General features: G+C 34.8%; 1 protein-coding gene across 3 annotated transcripts in view; it reads left to right on the top strand.

The window, feature by feature from the left end:
- LOC149784987 (cysteine--tRNA ligase, cytoplasmic-like) overlaps positions 1 to 18749 on the top strand; it is a 247627-nt gene extending 228878 nt beyond the window's left edge. For all 3 annotated transcript variants that reach the window (XM_089978666.1, XM_089978667.1, XM_089978668.1), the window contains 4 exons: positions 3923 to 4071; positions 8499 to 8558; positions 13592 to 13675; positions 14723 to 18749. In XM_089978666.1, the coding sequence (XP_089834792.1) occupies positions 3923 to 4071; positions 8499 to 8558; positions 13592 to 13675; positions 14723 to 14896 (467 nt within the window). In that variant the 3' untranslated portion in view covers positions 14897 to 18749. The remainder of the gene's footprint in view (positions 1 to 3922; positions 4072 to 8498; positions 8559 to 13591; positions 13676 to 14722) is intronic.
- The last annotated feature ends 869 nt before the right edge of the window (positions 18750 to 19618 follow it).

Here is a 19618-nt window from a genome sequence, read left to right as displayed (position 1 = left end):
CAGTCCATAATTACGAAATTTCATAGAATCGACAAAAATACCAAAATCTATTCATTCCAGATCAAATGGAAAACTTGTTGCAATGCGCATTCATACACAATATGACTCCAAATTTTAATTTTAAATAGACACAAACGCCATTTTTTTTCAAAACTTTTGTCTAGCATGTGACAAGCTCACATTTTTCTGGGTGGAGTTATGTGCGCATTAATAATGTTGTTGTTGTGTAATGATGAATCTGCGCTTGTGTATTTAGTTTGGAATTCGGCATACATTCATTTATGTTGTTTCTTGTAGTGTATTTTGTTTATATAATTAAGCCTTAGGTAGAAAAAGAAAATGAGCATATAATAAAAAGCTTACTGCATTTGTATGGGAAAACATGAACCCAAGGTCATGTAGTATTCCATCCAAAAGACTCGTTCATATTTTCCCATACAAATGCAGTAACCTATAATTATTGCTTATTGTGAAAGGAAAGCAATATTGACATGGGGATTTCACCAAAAGACTTCTTATATTGTCTCATTGTTCATCAATAGTATTGCCTGGGCATTAAATTGCCATTGTGAAAATATAGATACCTCAACTCCATCTGAATGGCTGAGGGGGTGGGCACTTAAAGACTTATTTAAATCGTATCTAATTGGTCCTAAATGAAAATAATGATGATCTGACATCCAATATGGCCATTACAGCAGCCATCTTGAAAATCATGTTATTGCTATTCATTCTGAAAAGTCATATCAGCATATTTTTGTCACTGGAAGACTTCTTATGGTGTCTTGTTGGTCTTTAAATAAAGATCTTCTTATGTCTGATATAGCCACTATTGAAATATTATCATTACTTGGTGAAAAGTCATATAAACATTAGTGTTTCACCAGAACACTTGTAATGAAGTCTAGTTGGTACTAAACGAAAATGATGCCAATCTGAGATTCAGTGTGGTCACTATGGCAGCTGTCTTTAAAATCTTGTTACTAAAAATAGTGCTGATCTGGCTGTTGAAAATCTTGTCTCTAATTATTCTGAATGGATGGTCGTCAGCATGGGGTTTCACCAAAAATCTTCTAATGATTTCTGGTTTATTCTAGATGAAACTCTGAGGTGTTATATTAAATATAGCTACCACAATGGCTTATTTGAAAATCTTATCACTCAAGAATATCAAAGATGGTTTAACACTCAGATTTGTTTTTAATGGTCTTCTTGAATTGGTGGAAGTTTTCTCAGATAGTAGAGTATCAGTCCCCTTGTTTTGCAAATAATTGTACCATTTTTTGTATGATATAAACTATACACTTATAAAACTTGCACACTTGTACACTTGATACATCACATAAGTTTGCGAGAAAGAGGATGCAAAGATAACATAATAAAATGTCTTTATTAACACAATTTACACATGATAAAAGGAAAATGTTATCAGGCCCAATTTGCTTTGAATCAAAAGTCTATATTCCATGAAAAGGAAAGAAATATAAATTACAAGTAGAAACTTCAAAAATAGGTAGAAGTATAAATTATAAGTAGAAATTTCAAAAATAGGTAGAAATTTCAATTACAAGTAAAAACTTCAATTATAGGTAGAAAATCTATTTTGTAAGAGTAATAATAAATAGTAGTTTTCACAAATTGGGAAAGGAAGCTGATAAATACATTTAATTCATGTGAGTGAAATTAATGTATCATAGTAAATAAAAATATGTACATGATTTTATGAAAGTAAAGTTAATATTGAAAAGAGAAGTTTAAAATCTGAATTTGACAGAATTTGAACAAAATTGATTGTTTTGCAAAAAGATGTATCCTTAAGTTGTTGTAGACAGTATGGCATCTTTTGCAGTTGGGTCAGATTTAGCCCTTAAAATATATATCCCCTTAAAATATATATCCCCTTTAAAAGAAAGCATCATTATAACCTTAATCACTTTCCACATTATCCTAGCTTTTGATGTTAAGCAGGTACATCAGGAAGGTGGAATGATACCAGGACCACATTATCCTAGCTTTTGATGTTAAGCAGGTACATCAGGAAGGTGGAATGATACCAGGACCACATTATCCTAGCTTTTGATGTTAAGCAGGTACATCAGGAAGGTGGAATGATATCAGGACCACATTATCCTAGCTTTTGATGTTAAGCAGGTACATCAGGAAGGTGGAATAATATCAGGACCACATTATCCTAGCTTTTGATGTTAAGCAGGTACATCAGGAAGGTGGAATGATATCAGGACCACATTATCCTAGCTTTTGATGTTAAGCAGGTACATCAGGAAGGTGGAATGATACCAGGACCACATTATCCTAGCTTTTGATGTTAAGCAGGTACATCAGGAAGGTGGAATGATACCAGGACCACATTATCGTAGCTTTTGATGTTAAGCAGGTACATCAGGAAGGTGGAATGATACCAGGACCACATTATCCTAGCTTTTGATGTTAAGCAGGTACATCAGGAAGGTGGAATGATATCAGGACCACATTATCCTAGCTTTTGATGTTAAGCAGGTACATCAGGAAGGTGGAATGATACCAGGACCACATTATCCTAGCTTTTGATGTTAAGCAGGTACATCAGGAAGGTGGAATGATATCAGGACCACATTATCCTAGCTTTTGATGTTAAGCAGGTACATCAGGAAGGTGGAATGATATCAGGACCACATTATCCTAGCTTTTGATGTTAAGCAGGTACATCAGGAAGGTGGAATGATATCAGGACCACATTATCCTAGCTTTTGATGTTAAGCAGGTACATCAGGAAGGTGGAATGATACCAGGACCACATTATCCTAGCTTTTGATGTTAAGCAGGTACATCAGGAAGGTGGAATGATATCAGGACCACATTATCCTAGCTTTTGATGTTAAGCAGGTACATCAGGAAGGTGGAATGATACCAGGACCACATTATCCTAGCTTTTGATGTTAAGCAGGTACATCAGGAAGGTGGAATGATACCAGGACCACATTATCCTAGCTTTTGATGTTAAGCAGGTACATCAGGAAGGTGGAATGATACCAGGACCACATTATCCTAGCTTTTGATGTTAAGCAGGTACATCAGGAAGGTGGAATGATACCAGGACCACATTATCCTAGCTTTTGATGTTAAGCAGGTACATCAGGAAGGTGGAATGATACCAGGACCACATTATCCTAGCTTTTGATGTTAAGCAGGTACATCAGGAAGGTGGAATGATACCAGGACCACATTATCCTAGCTTTTGATGTTAAGCCGGTACATCAGGAAGGCGGAATGATACCAGGACCACATTATCCTAGCTTTTGATGTTAAGCAGGTACATCAGGAAGGTGGAATGATATCAGGACCACATTATCCTAGCTTTTGATGTTAAGCAGGTACATCAGGAAGGTGGAATGATATCAGGACCACATTATCCTAGCTTTTGATGTTAAGCAGGTACATCAGGAAGGTGGAATGATACCAGGACCACATTATCCTAGCTTTTGATGTTAAGCAGGTACATCAGGAAGGTGGAATGATACCAGGACCACATAGCTTAAAACAATTTCATTTATTTTGAACTGATCTAATTAAATCATCAATCTATCATCCATCATTTATATGAATACCTTTTATACAAATTTGCAGCATGTGATTCAGTTGCATAAATATTATGACCTGTAATAGCCTGTGCTATTCATTTGTATAAAATATTAAGGCCATTGATGACCGGTATAAAAATATGAAGGCCTGCAATGACCTGTGTTTTTTCAATGTGTGTGTGTGTGTATGTATGTTTGTATGTATGTATGTATGTATGTATGTATGTATGTATATATATATATATATATATATATATATATATATATATATATATATATATATATATATATATATATATATATATATATTCCTCAATTCAGTGTATAATTCCTCTTTCTTTCAGTGCCAGCACTCCTACAGCTATGTGATGAGGTACGGAATGATGTATTACCAAACCTAGGAGTCAGACTAGAAGACCATGAGGGTCAGCCTCCTGTCATTAAACTTGTGGACAGAGAGACCCTGATGAAAGAGCGGGAAGAAAAACTTCAAGTAAATAACTTACAAACATGATAATTCTCACTAGACGCATGAGCTAAAATAATAAGTTCAGCAGAAGGAACAACATAGTTCCTGATTTGCCAGCACATTATACAATGGCACCTCAGGATTTGTGTTGTTTGCAGTTGGATCCAACTTATAAGCAAGTGTATTTGGTACACATTAGAGCAAATGAACCCCTTATTTTTCAAGATAAATGAAGCATGAAATAATAGTTTTCTTATTTAATGCATATTGACCGCTCCACTGGCCTAGTGGTTAGAGGGTCCACCTCAGATGCAGAAGGTCATGGTTCGAACCCTTGCCGCGTCATACCAAAAACTTATAAAATGGTACTTGCAGCTGCCTCGCTTGGCGCTCAGCATTAAGAGGTTAGTGTTAGGACTGGTTGGCCTGGTGTCAGGATAATGTGACTGGGTGGGACATCATGCTACATGTCTGTGGCATGATGCCCAAGTTCTAGACATCACTGCAGACATAATAGCAATATAACTGAATTTTTTAGTTTTTTTTTTATTGCTCCATTAAAAGTCCATGCATATCTGATACTCAAGGTTTCCAAATTAAATTGAGTTCAACTGCAGTCAACATAGATTATGTTGCGCCGTCATATAATATGCAGGCAAATCAGGGTCTGTTTGATTGTTCAACTTATTACTCAAAACAAACTGCTTAAATCTTGATCTGCCAGGGCATTATTTGGCAACAGATCCAGGTCTATGCAGATTGCATTTGGCTTCAACTTGTACACCAGGTCATATGTTGTGTCCATTTTTAATCATTAGACAACCATTGATGATAGGCACAATTTGATTGGTGTGTCCATTTTATAATCATTAGACAACCATTGATGATAGGCACAATTTGATTGGTGTGTCCATTTTATAATCATTAGCCTGTCATTGATGATAGGCACAATTTGATTGGTTCATAACACTCAGAATGCTTGACTCACTGTTGTTACCTAATGTTGAAAGTGTTTTGTACAGCAGTTAATTCTGTCAAATTTAACATAAAGTATTGGAAAATCCTGTTTTTATTTTTCAGACTATTGTAGCCATTTTCAAATTGTAGTAGGTTATTGTCAGCAGAAATGTTAGTTTTGTGTGAAAAAAAAGTAGAAAAGCTTTGATAGTCACCTGAGCATATGCATATAAGAGTTGATAAAAGCTTGTTTTAAAAATAGAACGAGTTTAAAATGTATTGTTACTGTAGATGTGACAAAATCGAAGTCTTTGTAGGCTACATATCAGTCATTTATGACATTTTATGTATATGTTGCTGTCTCTAAATAAGCAAGTAACTACACTGGAGCAACATTTTTTTGTCCATGTCAGTGACATTCTTGTCAGAAATGCTGATATTATGATCTCACTGTTATTCTTGTTGTCAGAAATGCTGATGTTATGATCTCACTATTATTCTTGTTGCCAGAAATGCCGATATTATGATCTCACTGTTATTCTTGTTGTCAGAAATGCCGATATTATGATCTAACTGTTATTCTTGTTGCCAGAAATGCTGATAATATGATCTCACTGTTATTCTTTTTGTCAGAAATGCTGATAATATGATCTCACTGTTATTCTTTTTGTCAGAAATGCCGATATTGTGATCTCATTGTTATTCCTGTTGCCAGAAATGCTGATATTATGATCTCACTGTTATTCCTGTTGCCAGAAATGCTGCATATTCGGCCAACAGTGGTCATCATGTTGTTGTTGTTGTTGTTGTGGGGTTTAACGCCATTTTTCAGCACATGATAGGCTATACATGGCGGCCAGTATTAATGGTGGAGGAAGAACCCGGGAAAACCCCGGAAAGAACCACCAACCCACAAGAAGCTACTGGCAAGCTTTCTCACGTACACATTGGCTGAATCCGAGACTCAAACTGCCACAGACAGAGGTGAGAGTGGTCATCATGAAAATCTTATCAGTGTTATGGATGAATAGTCATATCCAGACAGTGTTATGGATGAATGGTCATATCCAGACAGTGTTATGGATGAATGGTCATATCCAGACAGTGTTATGGATGAACAGTCATATCCAGACAGTGTTATGGATGAATGGTCATATCCAGACAGTGTTACAGTCTTGTTATGACATCTAGTTGGTCCATAGTGAAAATGTCGGCAATCTGAAATCCAATAAAGCTAATGTGGCATCCATCTTGAAAATCTTGCTGTATCTATTTCTTCTGAATGGAGGGTCATATTGACATGTGATTTTTACTAAAAGTCTTTTTATGATGTCTAGTTGGACCTCAGCAAAAACAGTTTCCTCATTCCGAACAGTGGTTGTATCAACATGGGGATTCCAGATACAGACTTTTTATGATGTCTAGTTGGTCATAAATGATACATACACTGATCTAACATTCAATATGGCTACCATGAAGAGATTTTGTCATTGCTACTCATGCTAAATTTTAGATCATATTAACATATAGGGGCACACTACAGCTGAAACTCCTGTCAGTGTGACTGGTGTAAGATGAAGTTGTTTGCAACATGCACACTGGAGAGAATGTTGGTATACCGCTGTTACTTTCATGTACTATGCCTGAAATTTCTTTGGATATTGTATGTCTGAAAATTTTACATGATCTAAGCACAATGCTGACCAAAATGGCTGCTCCCATGAGCTCATAAAATCAGCCTGAATTAGTCTAAAATGCACTTTAGCAACTATTTAAATAGGGAAAAAAAATTTTTGCCAGACCAGACAATACAACATTATAAAAGCGCAATGAATGAATTATTAAGAAATATAAAAACTAAAGAAAGTTATCTTCTCTTTTTTTTCACCATTTACCTCTAAAGTCCAGGAAGTGAAAAGGACCAAGCGGAGCTAGTAGTTTTTGATAGGCATACATCTGAACTAAGGCCAAACTCTATACTTTATAGCCCAAATTACACTAATCAATCACACACCAAAATAAAGGGAATTAAAAGTTATTTTAGCAATACCAATGATATACAAGGTCTTTTTTAAATAGCCAGTATAACTGGTGAGGAAAACTTTGGAAATTCTTGTTCGTTAAAAATATATCCCTATGCAAAATAAAAACTGAAGAGTGACACCTGTAGTGTACACTGAAAGACTTGTGTCTAGTTTGTGTCAGATGAAAATGGTGCCCCATAGACATGCAGCATCACTGCTCCTCGTGAACAAATATTCATGTCTGCGTTGGGTTTTCACTGAAAGGCTTCTGATGTCTACATGGTTCTAATGAAAATATTGCCGATTTGACCTCTGACATGACTGCCAAACCTTGTTATCAGCACTTCTTCACAACAAGTGGTCACAGCTGTAGAGAATTATGACTAAACTTCTTGTCTGGTCATGTTGGACCTAAATGAAAATGATGCTTACATACATTATGTCTGGTCAGGTTGGATCTAAATGAAAATGATACATTATGTCTGGTCAGGTTGGACCTAAATGAAAATGATGCTTACATACATTATGTCTGGTCAGGTTGGACCTAAATGAAAATGATACATTATGTCTGGTCAGGTTGGACCTAAATGAAAATGATGCTTACATACATTATGTCTGGTCAGGTTGGACCTAAATGAAAATGATACATTATGTCTGGTCGGGTTGGACCTAAATGGAAATGATACATTATGTCTGGTCAGGTTGGACCTCAATGAAAATGGTACATTATGTCTGGTCAGGTTGGACCTCAATGAAAATGATACATTATGTTTGGTCAGGTTGGACCTAAATGAAAATGATACATTATGTTTGGTCAGGTTGAACCTAAATGAAAATGATGCTTACATACATTATGGCCCAGCATGGTAGCTGTCTTAAAAATCTTGTTGGACTATTCATAAACAAGTCTTTATGATGTGAGTTGAAAGCAGGTTATTCTTATGTAAATCCTGGTGCTGTGAGTTGAAAGCAGACAATTCATATGCAAGTCTTGATGCTAAGAGTTGAAAGATTATTCATATGTAAGTATTGATGCTGTGAGTTGAAAGCAGGCTATTCATAAGAAAATCCTGATGCTGAAAGCAGACAATCAATATGTAAATCCCTGTGCTGTGAGTTGAAAGCAGACAATATGTAAATCCCTGTGCTGTAAGTTGAAAGCAGGTTATTAATATGTAAATCCTGATGATGTGAGTTGAAAGCAGACAATTCATATGCAAGTCTTTAAGCTGTGAGTTGAAAGCAGGCTATTTATATTTAAGTCTTTATGGTATGAGTCGAAAGCAGATTATTCACATGTAAATCCTGATGCTGTGAGTTGAAAGCAGATTATTCATTTGTAAATCCTGATGCTGTGAGTTGGAAGTGGACTATTCATATGTAAATCCTTAATGTGTTCAGAATAGAAAAGTTTCACTGTATTATATCTTACATGTTATAATCAGTTAAACCTTCTTCCTCTTTTGTCAGCAAGAAGAATTGAAAAGACTAGAAAAAGAAAGAAGAAAGAAAGAACAGGAATCTGCCAAGGTACAGTTATGATTTAATATTCCTTTATCAGCTTTTTTGGTCTTCAGCCAAGAGGTCTTGTTACAGTATGGTTACATTTATGTAAATTTGTCTTGATTGCAAGGTCTTGATACATTGTGGCTCCATTTATATAAATTTGTCTTCATCGCAAAGGTCTTGATACAGTCTGGTTACATTTATATAAATTTGTCTTCATTGCAAGGTCTTGATACAGTCTGGTTACATTTATATAAATTTGTCTTCATTGCAAGGTCTTGATACAGTCTGGTTACATTTATATAAATTTGCCTTCATTGCAAGGTCTTGATACATTGTGGCCCCATTTATATAAATTTGTCTTCATTGTAAAGGTCTTGATACAGTCTGGTTACAGTTATATAAATTTGTCTTCATTGCAAGGTCTTGATACATTGTGGCTCCATTTATATAAATTTGTCTTCATCGCAAAAGTCTTGATACAGTCTGGTACCATTTAAGTAAATTTGTCTTGATTGCAAAGGTCTTGGTACAGTCTGGCTCCAATTATATAAATTTGTCATCATTGCAATAGCCTAGATACAGTCTGGATCCATTATATAAATTTGTCTTCATCGCAATGGTCTAGATACAGTCTGGATCCATTATATAAATTTGTCTTCATCACAAAGGTCTTGATACATTCTGGTACCATTTAAGTAAATTTGTCTTGATTGCAAAGGTCTTGGTACAGTCTGGCTCCAGTTATATAAATTTGTCTTCATTGCAATGGTCTAGATACAGTCTGGATCAATTATATAAATTTGTCTTCATCGCAATGGTCTAGATACAGTCTGGATCCATTATATAAATTTGTCCTCATCGCAATGGTCTAGATACAGTCTGGATCCATTATATAAATTTGTCTTCATCGCAATGGTCTAGATACAGTCTGGATCCATTATATAAATTTGCCTTCATTGCAATGGTCTAGATACAGTCTGGCTCCAATTATATAAATTTGTCTTCATCGCAGTGGTCTAGATACAGTCTGGATCCATTATATAAATTTGTCTTCATCGCAATGGTCTAGATACAGTCTGGATCCATTATATAAATTTGTCTTGATCGCAAAGTTCTTGATACTGTATGTGTGAGAGATTATTTTTATGTCCCAAACAGTGAGGACACTTGGCATTCTGTCCGTCTGTAAATTTGACCATCTGTCATTTCATACAGGGAAGCTTGCTTCTATGATTACACAAACTGTAGACATATGGAATTTGGTAGGCCTATTTATATTTTATGTATATTACCTGATTAGATTTTCACAGTATGTAAATTATTTGTTGTATATTTCATTAATTTGTGGGGATTATTTACTCCACAGGTCACTGACCAGAAGGGTTGATCCAGTGGCCTTTCATCTTGTGTTTAGAATCCACCTTTCTGGCATCCTGCATGTATTGGCACAAGTTTTTATTGCTACACTTCCTCAGAGTATTGCCACAAACCTTTGCACATTCATTCCAAAGTCTGGTTGGTCCTAAATGAAAATGGTGCATGTTGGATATTCTTTATGGCTACACTGGCAGCCATCTTGAAAATCTTGTAATCACTACAAATCCCAAACAGTCATATTGACATGTGCTTTTCAATGAAAGACTTATGACCTCTAGTTGGTCTTATATATTTGTTTGCCTTTTGAAATCTTCCTATCACTAATTTGGATGGTTATATCAACATACGGTTTTCACATAATAACTTCTTGTGATGTCTGCTTGGTCCCAAGTGAAAATGGTGCCCCTAGTATGGCCACCATGATGATTATCATGAAATTAATGTTTGTGCTACTCCTAGATGGATGGTCATATGAATGTTAGGTTTACATTGAACTCTTCTTATAATGTTTATTCTGTCTAAATGAAAATGGTGCCAATATGGCCACTCTGGCATGCAACTTAAAATCTATTTTGCTTCTCTTGAATGGATAATGTATGGTTCCAATCTAACTGCCAACATGGCCACCAAATATATGTTATCATAGATGGCAGTAGCTATGTGGGGTTAACATAGATGGCAGTAGCTATGTGGGGTTATCATAGATGGCAATAGCTATGTGGGGTTATCGTACGTGGCAATAGCTATGTGGGGTTATCATAGATGGCAATAGCTATGTCGGGTTATCATACATGGCAATAGCTATGTGGGGTTTTCATAGATGGCAATAGCTATGTCGGGTTATCATACATGGCAATAGCTATGTGGGGTTTTCATAGATGGCAATAGCTATGTCGGGTTATCATACATGGCAATAGCTATGTCGGGTTATCATACATGGCAATAGCTATGTGGGGTTATCATACATGGCAATAGCTATGTATGGTTTTCATTGGTGGCAGTCTTGAAAGTCTACTCCACCTGAATGGATAGTCACATTGTCATTGAGTACAAAACATGTACAAAATATGAAGTTCTGACCCTGTACAAAATATGAAGTTCTGACCCTGTACAAAATATGAAGTTCTGACCCTGTACAAAACATGAAGCTCTGACCCTGTACAAAATATGAAGTTTTTACCCTGTACAAAATATGAAGTTCTTACCCTGTACAAAATATGAAGTTCTTACCCAGTACAAAATATGAAGTTCTCACCCTGTACAAAGTATGAAGTTCTCACCATGTACAAAGTATGAAGATATTGTATGTGGAAAAGGTCTGCATGACATACAAATACTTCCCAACCTAGCTGTGCTAGCTTTTGAAAAGCACATACAGTTGTTGTCACATTTGGCCTTGATTTTATGAGTCTAACTGCAATTAAAAATACTGCTATTAGTGAGTGTGTGAGAGATTGGGGAAACAATAATGTTGTGTCAATGTAAAATCAGGTGTATTTAGAGGATATGCTGGTAATGAGATTGATATGCTGGTAATGAGATTGATATGCTGGTAATGAGATTGATATGTTTGGTAATGAGATTGATATGCTGGTAATGAGATTGATATGTTGGCAATGAGACTGATATGCTGGTAATGAGATGTATATGCTGGTAATGAGATGTATATGCTGGTAATGAGATTGATATGCTGGTTGTTGTTGTTGTTGTGGGGTTTAACGCCATTTTTCAGCACGATAGGCTATACATGGCGGCCAGTATTAATGGTGGAGGAAGAACCCGGAAAACCCCTGAAAGAACCACTGACCCACGAGAAGCTACTGGCAAGCTTTCTCACATGCTCACATTGGCTGAATCTTAGACTCGAACCGCCGCAGACAGAGGTGAGATGGCAGTGATCCGTAACGAAGAGCGCTTTAGACCACTCAGCCACTCGGGGCCCCTTGATATGCTGGTAATGCGATTGATATGTTGGTAATGAGATTGATATGCTGGTAATGAGATTGATATGCTGTTAATGTGGCAATGAGATTGATATGCTGGTAATTAGATTGATATGCTGATAATATGGTAATGAGATTGATATGCTGGTAATGAGATTGATTTGCTGGTAATGAGATTGATATGTTGTTAATGAGATTGATATGCTGGTAATGAGATGGATATGCTGGTAATGAGATGGATATGTTGGTAATGAGATGTATATGTTGGTAATGAGATGGATATTTTGGTAATGAGATGGATATGTTGGTAATGAGATGGATATGTTGGTAATGAGATGGATATGATGGTAATTAGATTGATATGCTGGTAATGAGATTGAAATCATTAAAGTCATCAGCTTATAGCATTGCTTACAATTTACCTGTAAATAATACATGTACAATATAAATTTCATATATATATATATATTACATGTATTAATTAAATTAGATTTAAAAGAAGAACTTAAAAAGATGCATATTAATGGAGCTTGAAAAGATGCATATTAATGGAACTTGAAAAGATGCATATTTATAATGGAACTTGAAAAGATGCATATTTATAGTGGAACTTGAAAAGATGCATATCTGTAATAGAACTTGAAAAGATGCTTATTAATGGAACTTGAAAAGATGCATATTAATGGAACTTGAAAAGATGCTTATTAATGGAACTTGAAAAGATACATATTTATAATGGAACTTGAAAAGATGCATATTTATAATGGAACTTGAAAAGATGCATATTTATAATGAAACTTGAAAAGATGCATATTAATGAGTTGGTCTTGAATCTGGTTTGATGTGCATGTTACCACTCTGAAGGCAGTATTTCTAGTTAGTTTAGAAATTGTCACTAGAAGCTTGTATCTTTTAAGAGCTAGATGAACTTTTACAATGAGCATGATCCACTCTAGACACTGTATATTTGATACAGTTTTGATAACACTTTATAAATTGGCTTAGCATTCTAGATGAGTACAATTTTGAAGGAAATAATGAATATTAATGAGGTGATCTTGCAGTTGATTGGATGAGCTTGTAAAAAAAACTAGTGTTTCTTAATCAAATTTGTATCAAACTTGCTAATAGTCTTGTGTCATGAAAATATGGATGAGTCTGATTATGTGCATGATCTGAGCTCATTTATTATTTATTTTGTATCTGATTGATTAAGCTTGCTACCATTCTGGGAACTTACTTTTTATTGGATTTTGTTCAAACCTGTAAATAAGCTTGTATCATCATAGTCTTAGGTACTGAATTAAGTAAGATCTGTGATGTTGTATCTGATTGGCTGAACATTTTACCTCTCTAACGACTTTACCTCTCATTCAGTTTTGATAAAACTTTTCAAATAGGTTTACATGAAGGTAATGGATGAGTTTGAGATCTATGTACTGAATTATTTTGAAAGTATTTTGATGACATTATTGTCAAAAAAGGGTAAAATTGACATGAAGTAAAGGTTGAGAGATTACATAGAATTGTGTTCTTACAATACTACATTGGTCAGCTTAGTCAGATTAAATTAGTTAAGCTAGGTGAGTGATATTAGGCTCACTTGGACCTCTTGTTTCCTTGATGTTTTATTGTCATTCTGATAGATCATTACCCTTTTAATTTTTGCCCAAATAACCTCACATATAGATATATTACGTATATCCATGACATGTGTGCATTTGAATTTTTCAGGCAGAAAAAGAAGCCCAGAAAAGAATACCACCTTCAGAGCTCTTCATTAAAGAGACAGACAAGTATTCCAAGTTTGATGAAAAGGTAGGTAACTGATGCAACAGTTGCTCTCACTCGTATATATATATATATAATATATATATATATATATATATATATATATATATATATATACACACACAAATCTCTCCTCTGCTTTTATAACAGGTTTGTCTTAGTCAGTTAGGTACTGAAAATTATCAAAAATTCAGTGAATGGGTGTACTTGTAGATATGTGTATTTCAGGGTGGGTCGTGGACAACACCCTCCATTCCCAGAGTGGGTCTGGATCTCATCCCATGTTGGGAAAGACAACTGCCCTTGTGGAACAGTAACATTCCTTGACCTCCATGGTTCAGAGATAGACTAAAAGCCATGAATGCCAGACAGTAGTTATAATTCTGTCAGTGACAGATCATACCTTGGCCTATCCCAAGGGAGATCAATCATCAGGAGCTTCCTCTCAAGGTCAATGCTCTGGCACCTTCCTGAGAAGAGCAGCCATCTTGATAAGATAAATCTGATGGGGTCTTGTCCATCAGATCTTTTTTGACAGACTGGTCTTTGACTAGTCACCAGTCATCCACCAATCACAGAGATTCAAACAATGGTCACTGACTTTTGATTATTCATCTTAGGACAGGCATTGGGTTCATACCCATCCCTACCCTCCCTATTTTATAATATAATTCCTGTGGGGATAGGGAGTCAAGATCTATTTGCCTGACTAAGGACAGGGATTGGATTGAAATCCTCCTACCTCCCTATGTTCCTATTTAATCTTTACAGGATGTGGAACTTTTGTTATATGCACTTTTACTCTCATGCTCATTTTAGATAGAGACATTAAACTTTGAGATAGTGACATCAAACTGAGAGAGAGACATCAGACTCTGAGGTAGAGAAATTAACCTTTGAGATAGAGACATTAAACTTTGAGATAGAAACATTAAATGCTGTTTCTATTGATTCTGCCTAGTAACTCTACAACTCTGTCACACATATCACATTCAGATTTGATCACTGTGTACTGTGTGTGACTTCACCACATTAAGCAGGCAAGACCAGTTCACTGATTTTTTTCTGTTGCAGGGAATTCCTACCCATGATAAAGAGGGAAAAGAGCTGGCCAAATCTGCCACTAAGAAGTTGACCAAGCTATATGAAGCACAGGAAAAGAAATATAAAGAGTTCTTGAAAAGTCTAGAAGCAAAAGGGACTTCAGGGAACTCTTTGGAAGGATACACAGAACTCAGCACTGAATGATAAATGTTGATGAAGTCCAAAATTGTACACTTTAACATTTTTATCAATTGCTCCAGTTTAAGATCACCCCTAATGTTTGAGAAATATAACTAGACAGAATGGATTTTAAAAATATTCTCATATGTTCTTCAACAGACTTTGAATGTCATCCTGTTTGGGATGTTTGTTCTAAAATAGCTAAGTCACTGGTATGACTGTAATTTAAAAGTGTCATTAATTACCATGATATGAAAAATAGTCAGTAAATAGTGTTTATAAAGGATTCATCAAGCAAAGGTCATAGGTCAGGTAGAGTGAGAAGATAATATGTGAGTGTAGAAGGCTGAAATCAATAATTAACTACTTATAATGACTACTTTTATCAGCAGCTGCATTGTTGATTGCCCCCAGGTCCTTCCAATACTGCTATTAACAATATTAAAATGCTTCCAAGTCATTCTGATACTATTATTGTATCAAAATGCCTCCAAGTCCCTCCAATGCTGTTTTTAACAATATCAAAAAGCCCCAAAGTCCATCCAATACTGTTTTTAACAATATCAAAATGCCCCAAAGTCCATCCATTACTTTATTGTTTCAAAAACATTTTACTGTGAATTAAATTTTCATTCAGATCTACCTTGTTCAGAAGTTTCAAAATATCAGAATTATATCAAAATACCTTTCTTACATATTCAGTATTATTTTTTTAAATTGGATTCTAAAGTGTGAGCGGTTTCATCATCAGAAAATCTGTCGATGTTAAGCTCACCATTGGATGTCAGTGAAATCTTTAGATATGGATTCTTTTTTATCTTGGAACAGTTAATGTCATGCTTCCATTTTAGATTATGGACATATCCTATGTGCCATGTCTCTTAAGAGAGGCTAGATTTTTATAAAGTCTTCTTTATGAACTTGGCAAATTCAGAATCTTGAGACATGACTCCTTTATGCAGTGCAATCTAAACAATGCACACATGATCCTTGTATTCATTAATACTTGATATCCATGGCTGAATTTTCTCAAAAACAAAATGTCAGACTAAAATTATTACTTTGTTTTGCATTGTTTTTAACAGTTATTGGTACATCAGAATCATACAAATGCACAGAGATAGTACAGTATGGACTATTTTGTTGATCCTCAGTTGGTGGAAGTTCATTATAGCAGTCACTTTGGCATCCATGAGCATGTCTGTCCATCCACACCATCGATTAACTTCAGAGTTAACTTTTTTACTTAGCTTAAAAAAAGCAGGCTCACCAGAATATGGGTGCCTTGTTTTGTCTTGTGGGAACTAAACTGTTGTACATTCAAGCTTTTTATTAAAAAAACTATGGATATTCTTTAGGAATCAGGCAGTTCTAACTTTTTTATACATCTGCCATTTTAGAAAAGCCTGTTATGTTGTAATACCATTGATCCATCTGTACATTAGCTTTTCCTCTTCAGAAGAAAAACTTCATTCTAGAGCACCTGATTTGTCAAACTGTTTTTAGATAACAAGCACTTGGAGTAAGGATGAAGCCTATTGCTTTTGGATAACAATCACTTGGAGTAAGGATGAAGCCTATAGCTTTTGGGTCAAAATGTTTTTGGATAACAAGCACTTGGAGTAAGGATGAAGCCTATAGCTTTTGGATAACAAGCACTTGGAGTAAGGATGAAGCCTATTAATTTTGGATAACAAGCACTTGGAGTAAGGATGAAGCCTATAGCTTTTGGATAATAAGCACTTGGAGTAAGGATGAAACTTATTGCTTTTGGATAACAAGCACTTGGAGTAAGGATGAAGCCTATTGCTTTTGGGTCAAAAGATCATTCTGGTTGAAAGAACAAAATTGATTCCTGCACAGTTAATTTAGTTATAAATCACATACCTTTGCCAAACTTGGTGTATAGATTGCGCGTTTGGTAATGAAGAAACCTATTAATATTTGTTTCAAAGTGTGAAAGGTCAAGGTTGCTTTAAGTGAAAGAAGAAACATTGCTTCCAAACAATAACAGTAGTTGTATATAGCTTTCTGGACCAACCTTTGTCAAAAGCTTGCACTTTAGGTAAGGAATAAGCTTATCAGTTATGGGGTCAAAGTAACAGTGTGATAGCTTGCACTTTTGGAAAGATAGAAGCCTGTTGATTTCAGAGTCAAAAGGTCAAAGTCACAGTGGTATGAAAAGGTGTTTCTGGAATAAAAGTAGTTCTCAAAGTTTATTCATGTTGCATATTAGGTAAAAAAAGTAATGATTTTGGGGGTCAAGGTCAATGACTGAGAGAAGAAAATGATTTCTGTACAATGACTTGAATTATATATCATAGACTAGACTAAATGTTTTGGATGGCTTGCACTTGTATTAAGAAAGAAACCTAATGATTTTGGGTCAAAAATGAAAGGTAATGGATCACTGAGAATAAAACTGGTTTTGCACACATTTATCACTTCTGTGAATCTCGTGAGCAATCTAAGGCCCTCTTTAAACTCTTGATTTTAGAATCTTTGTTCTATGTGCAGATATATCAAACTTCATTTGATGCATTTTATTTCCTGATTTTACTCTATTATCATACACCTCTTTTGTACAAGTTTACACTTTTAATAATAAATATTGTTAGTTCATTTTGCAGGTATTTGTTATGCAATGACTTTCCTTAATAAGTGGTCTTTATGAATATCTATGATTTGCAGATAGCAGTAATAGGAAGTAAATACAGTTGATATAGGGGCTTTAAACTAATGAAGTATAGTTGTTTTACCACCTGAATTAAACACTTAGATAATAATGCATGTTGAAATTAAATAGAAAGTAGCAAGGATAACTGATAATTGACTGTGAATGTACCCATGAGATGTAATGTCTGTATTCATTTTTCCAATATGCAAGAATGCCAGTATTTAAAACATAGCTGGAACTTTGTTTTATAATTTAACAAAATCAGTTCATTGTGTACACATATATGAACTCAGTTCCTAACAAAATTGTGCATTCTTTTCTTGCATGTCCTTCAAGACAATTTAAATTGGTTTCTATTAAATTCATTGATTTGGAGTATCCTCCATCATCTGCCCCTTTTTTTTAGTTTCTAGATGCAGTTCAGCTTCGGAATTCTGGGCATAACTGGGAGGGGGCATAAATTTTGCTCTGTATTCATATAGATGACAGTATTTTCAGTACAACAGTATATAAAGATTTTAAAAACTTTGGACCTTACAAAAGATTGATGTTGACAGTAAGGACATATTTATAAGGTTGCTAAAGATTATCTGTATACAACATGCATCTCATGGAGTTGGCTAATAACATTCTCATTGTCTTAATACATGTATATTCATACCTCCCTTGCAATCAGCTGTAACACAGCTAATGGCATCCTGCAATAAATTGCAACAGAAAACTATAATGATATGCATCTGTGAATTTCTTTTTACGAGAGGATAAATCATAAGACCTTTTTTCAAATTGTATTCTTGCAAAAGATAAAAGAAAATCCTGATTAAAAAATCAGAAGTCAACAAATGATCAATGGCAATGATTAATGCAATTTGTAGAATTTTTTTATAATTGGAAGCTTTGTTTGCTTTTGTTATCAACATGTTCTTTGTAGTATATGTCTTGTATGTTTACTGTCCTCATCCAGCTTGGGTAAGAATTACAACTCCGCTTTTCTGTGTAATAGTAATGTATCAATATCATCACTAATATTGCTTAAAATCTGTCAAAAAATATGAATTGTTCACCCCATGTCACTTTGAAGTCAATTATTGGTAGATGTACTGTAAGACCAGTATCAGTTAATTTTTTTGTGTGATTTACCATTATGTGTCTAAATTTGTCCTTTGATTAGTTGTGTGTCCAATAAATCTGTTAGATGTATTCACAGGAGTTGAGTTTTTATTAGCTTAGCTGCCCAAGACAATAGTTACTTGTGCTACAGCCCTGTGTCCAGCGTGTTTCGTGGAACATGTGCCACCTGTCCAACAAAAAAATGCTACCATCTACCTCTTAGGAATAGCTGATGAACTAGTTTCATGAACAAACCTTTGTAAAGATGTGCTGTACAAAAGCTTGTTTTATTTTAAGAAGTTGTAAGATTTACTTTGTTGGCTATTAAAATGGAATGATTTAAAGAATTTTTCTTCAATCAAATTTCTATAATTTCCTTAATTCAAGGTATTTAAGTATCTTGGAAAGTTAAATACTTGTCAAAACAAACATATCTAATGGAATGTATCATGAGAGGCTTAGAATATTTGAGGACAGATTCTTATAAAATGACAGCAATATTTAAAAATGTATCTTGTTATGAATCAATCAATCAGATTGAAGTTTTCAAATAAAACAGAGACATTTTATTAAATGAAAACAATATATCTTTATTTCTTTTGTTGGATAGATCTAAGCTAGATGAGTGATATAAGACCCACTTTGACTTCTTGTTAGCTGACCATAAGGTCAAGTGAGCCTTTGGTACGTGGTCCTGCATTCATCATGCATTTCCTGTCAGCTTTGCTAATTTCAACTTCTAAATATGGAAAAATTTTAAAATGACTTCTCAAAGCTCTCTATAAAAGTTTAACCAAATATTAGAAGAAAAAGTTCTTCACATGAAGGATTTTCATTTGCTTACAAATGATGCCAATCCGCTGTCAGATATGGCCACCATTACCAAAAACAGAAAGCTTTATGTAACTTCTCAAATACTGTTCAATATGTTTACCAAAGATGTTATACAGAAATCAGTT

The sequence above is a fragment of the Sinohyriopsis cumingii genome, chromosome 13, assembly GCF_028554795.1.
Source record: "Sinohyriopsis cumingii isolate HCF-2022 chromosome 13, ASM2855479v2, whole genome shotgun sequence".
In the NCBI taxonomy this organism is placed as follows: Eukaryota; Metazoa; Mollusca; class Bivalvia; order Unionida; family Unionidae; genus Sinohyriopsis; species Sinohyriopsis cumingii.
This window is presented reverse-complemented; position numbering and strand designations above follow the sequence as displayed.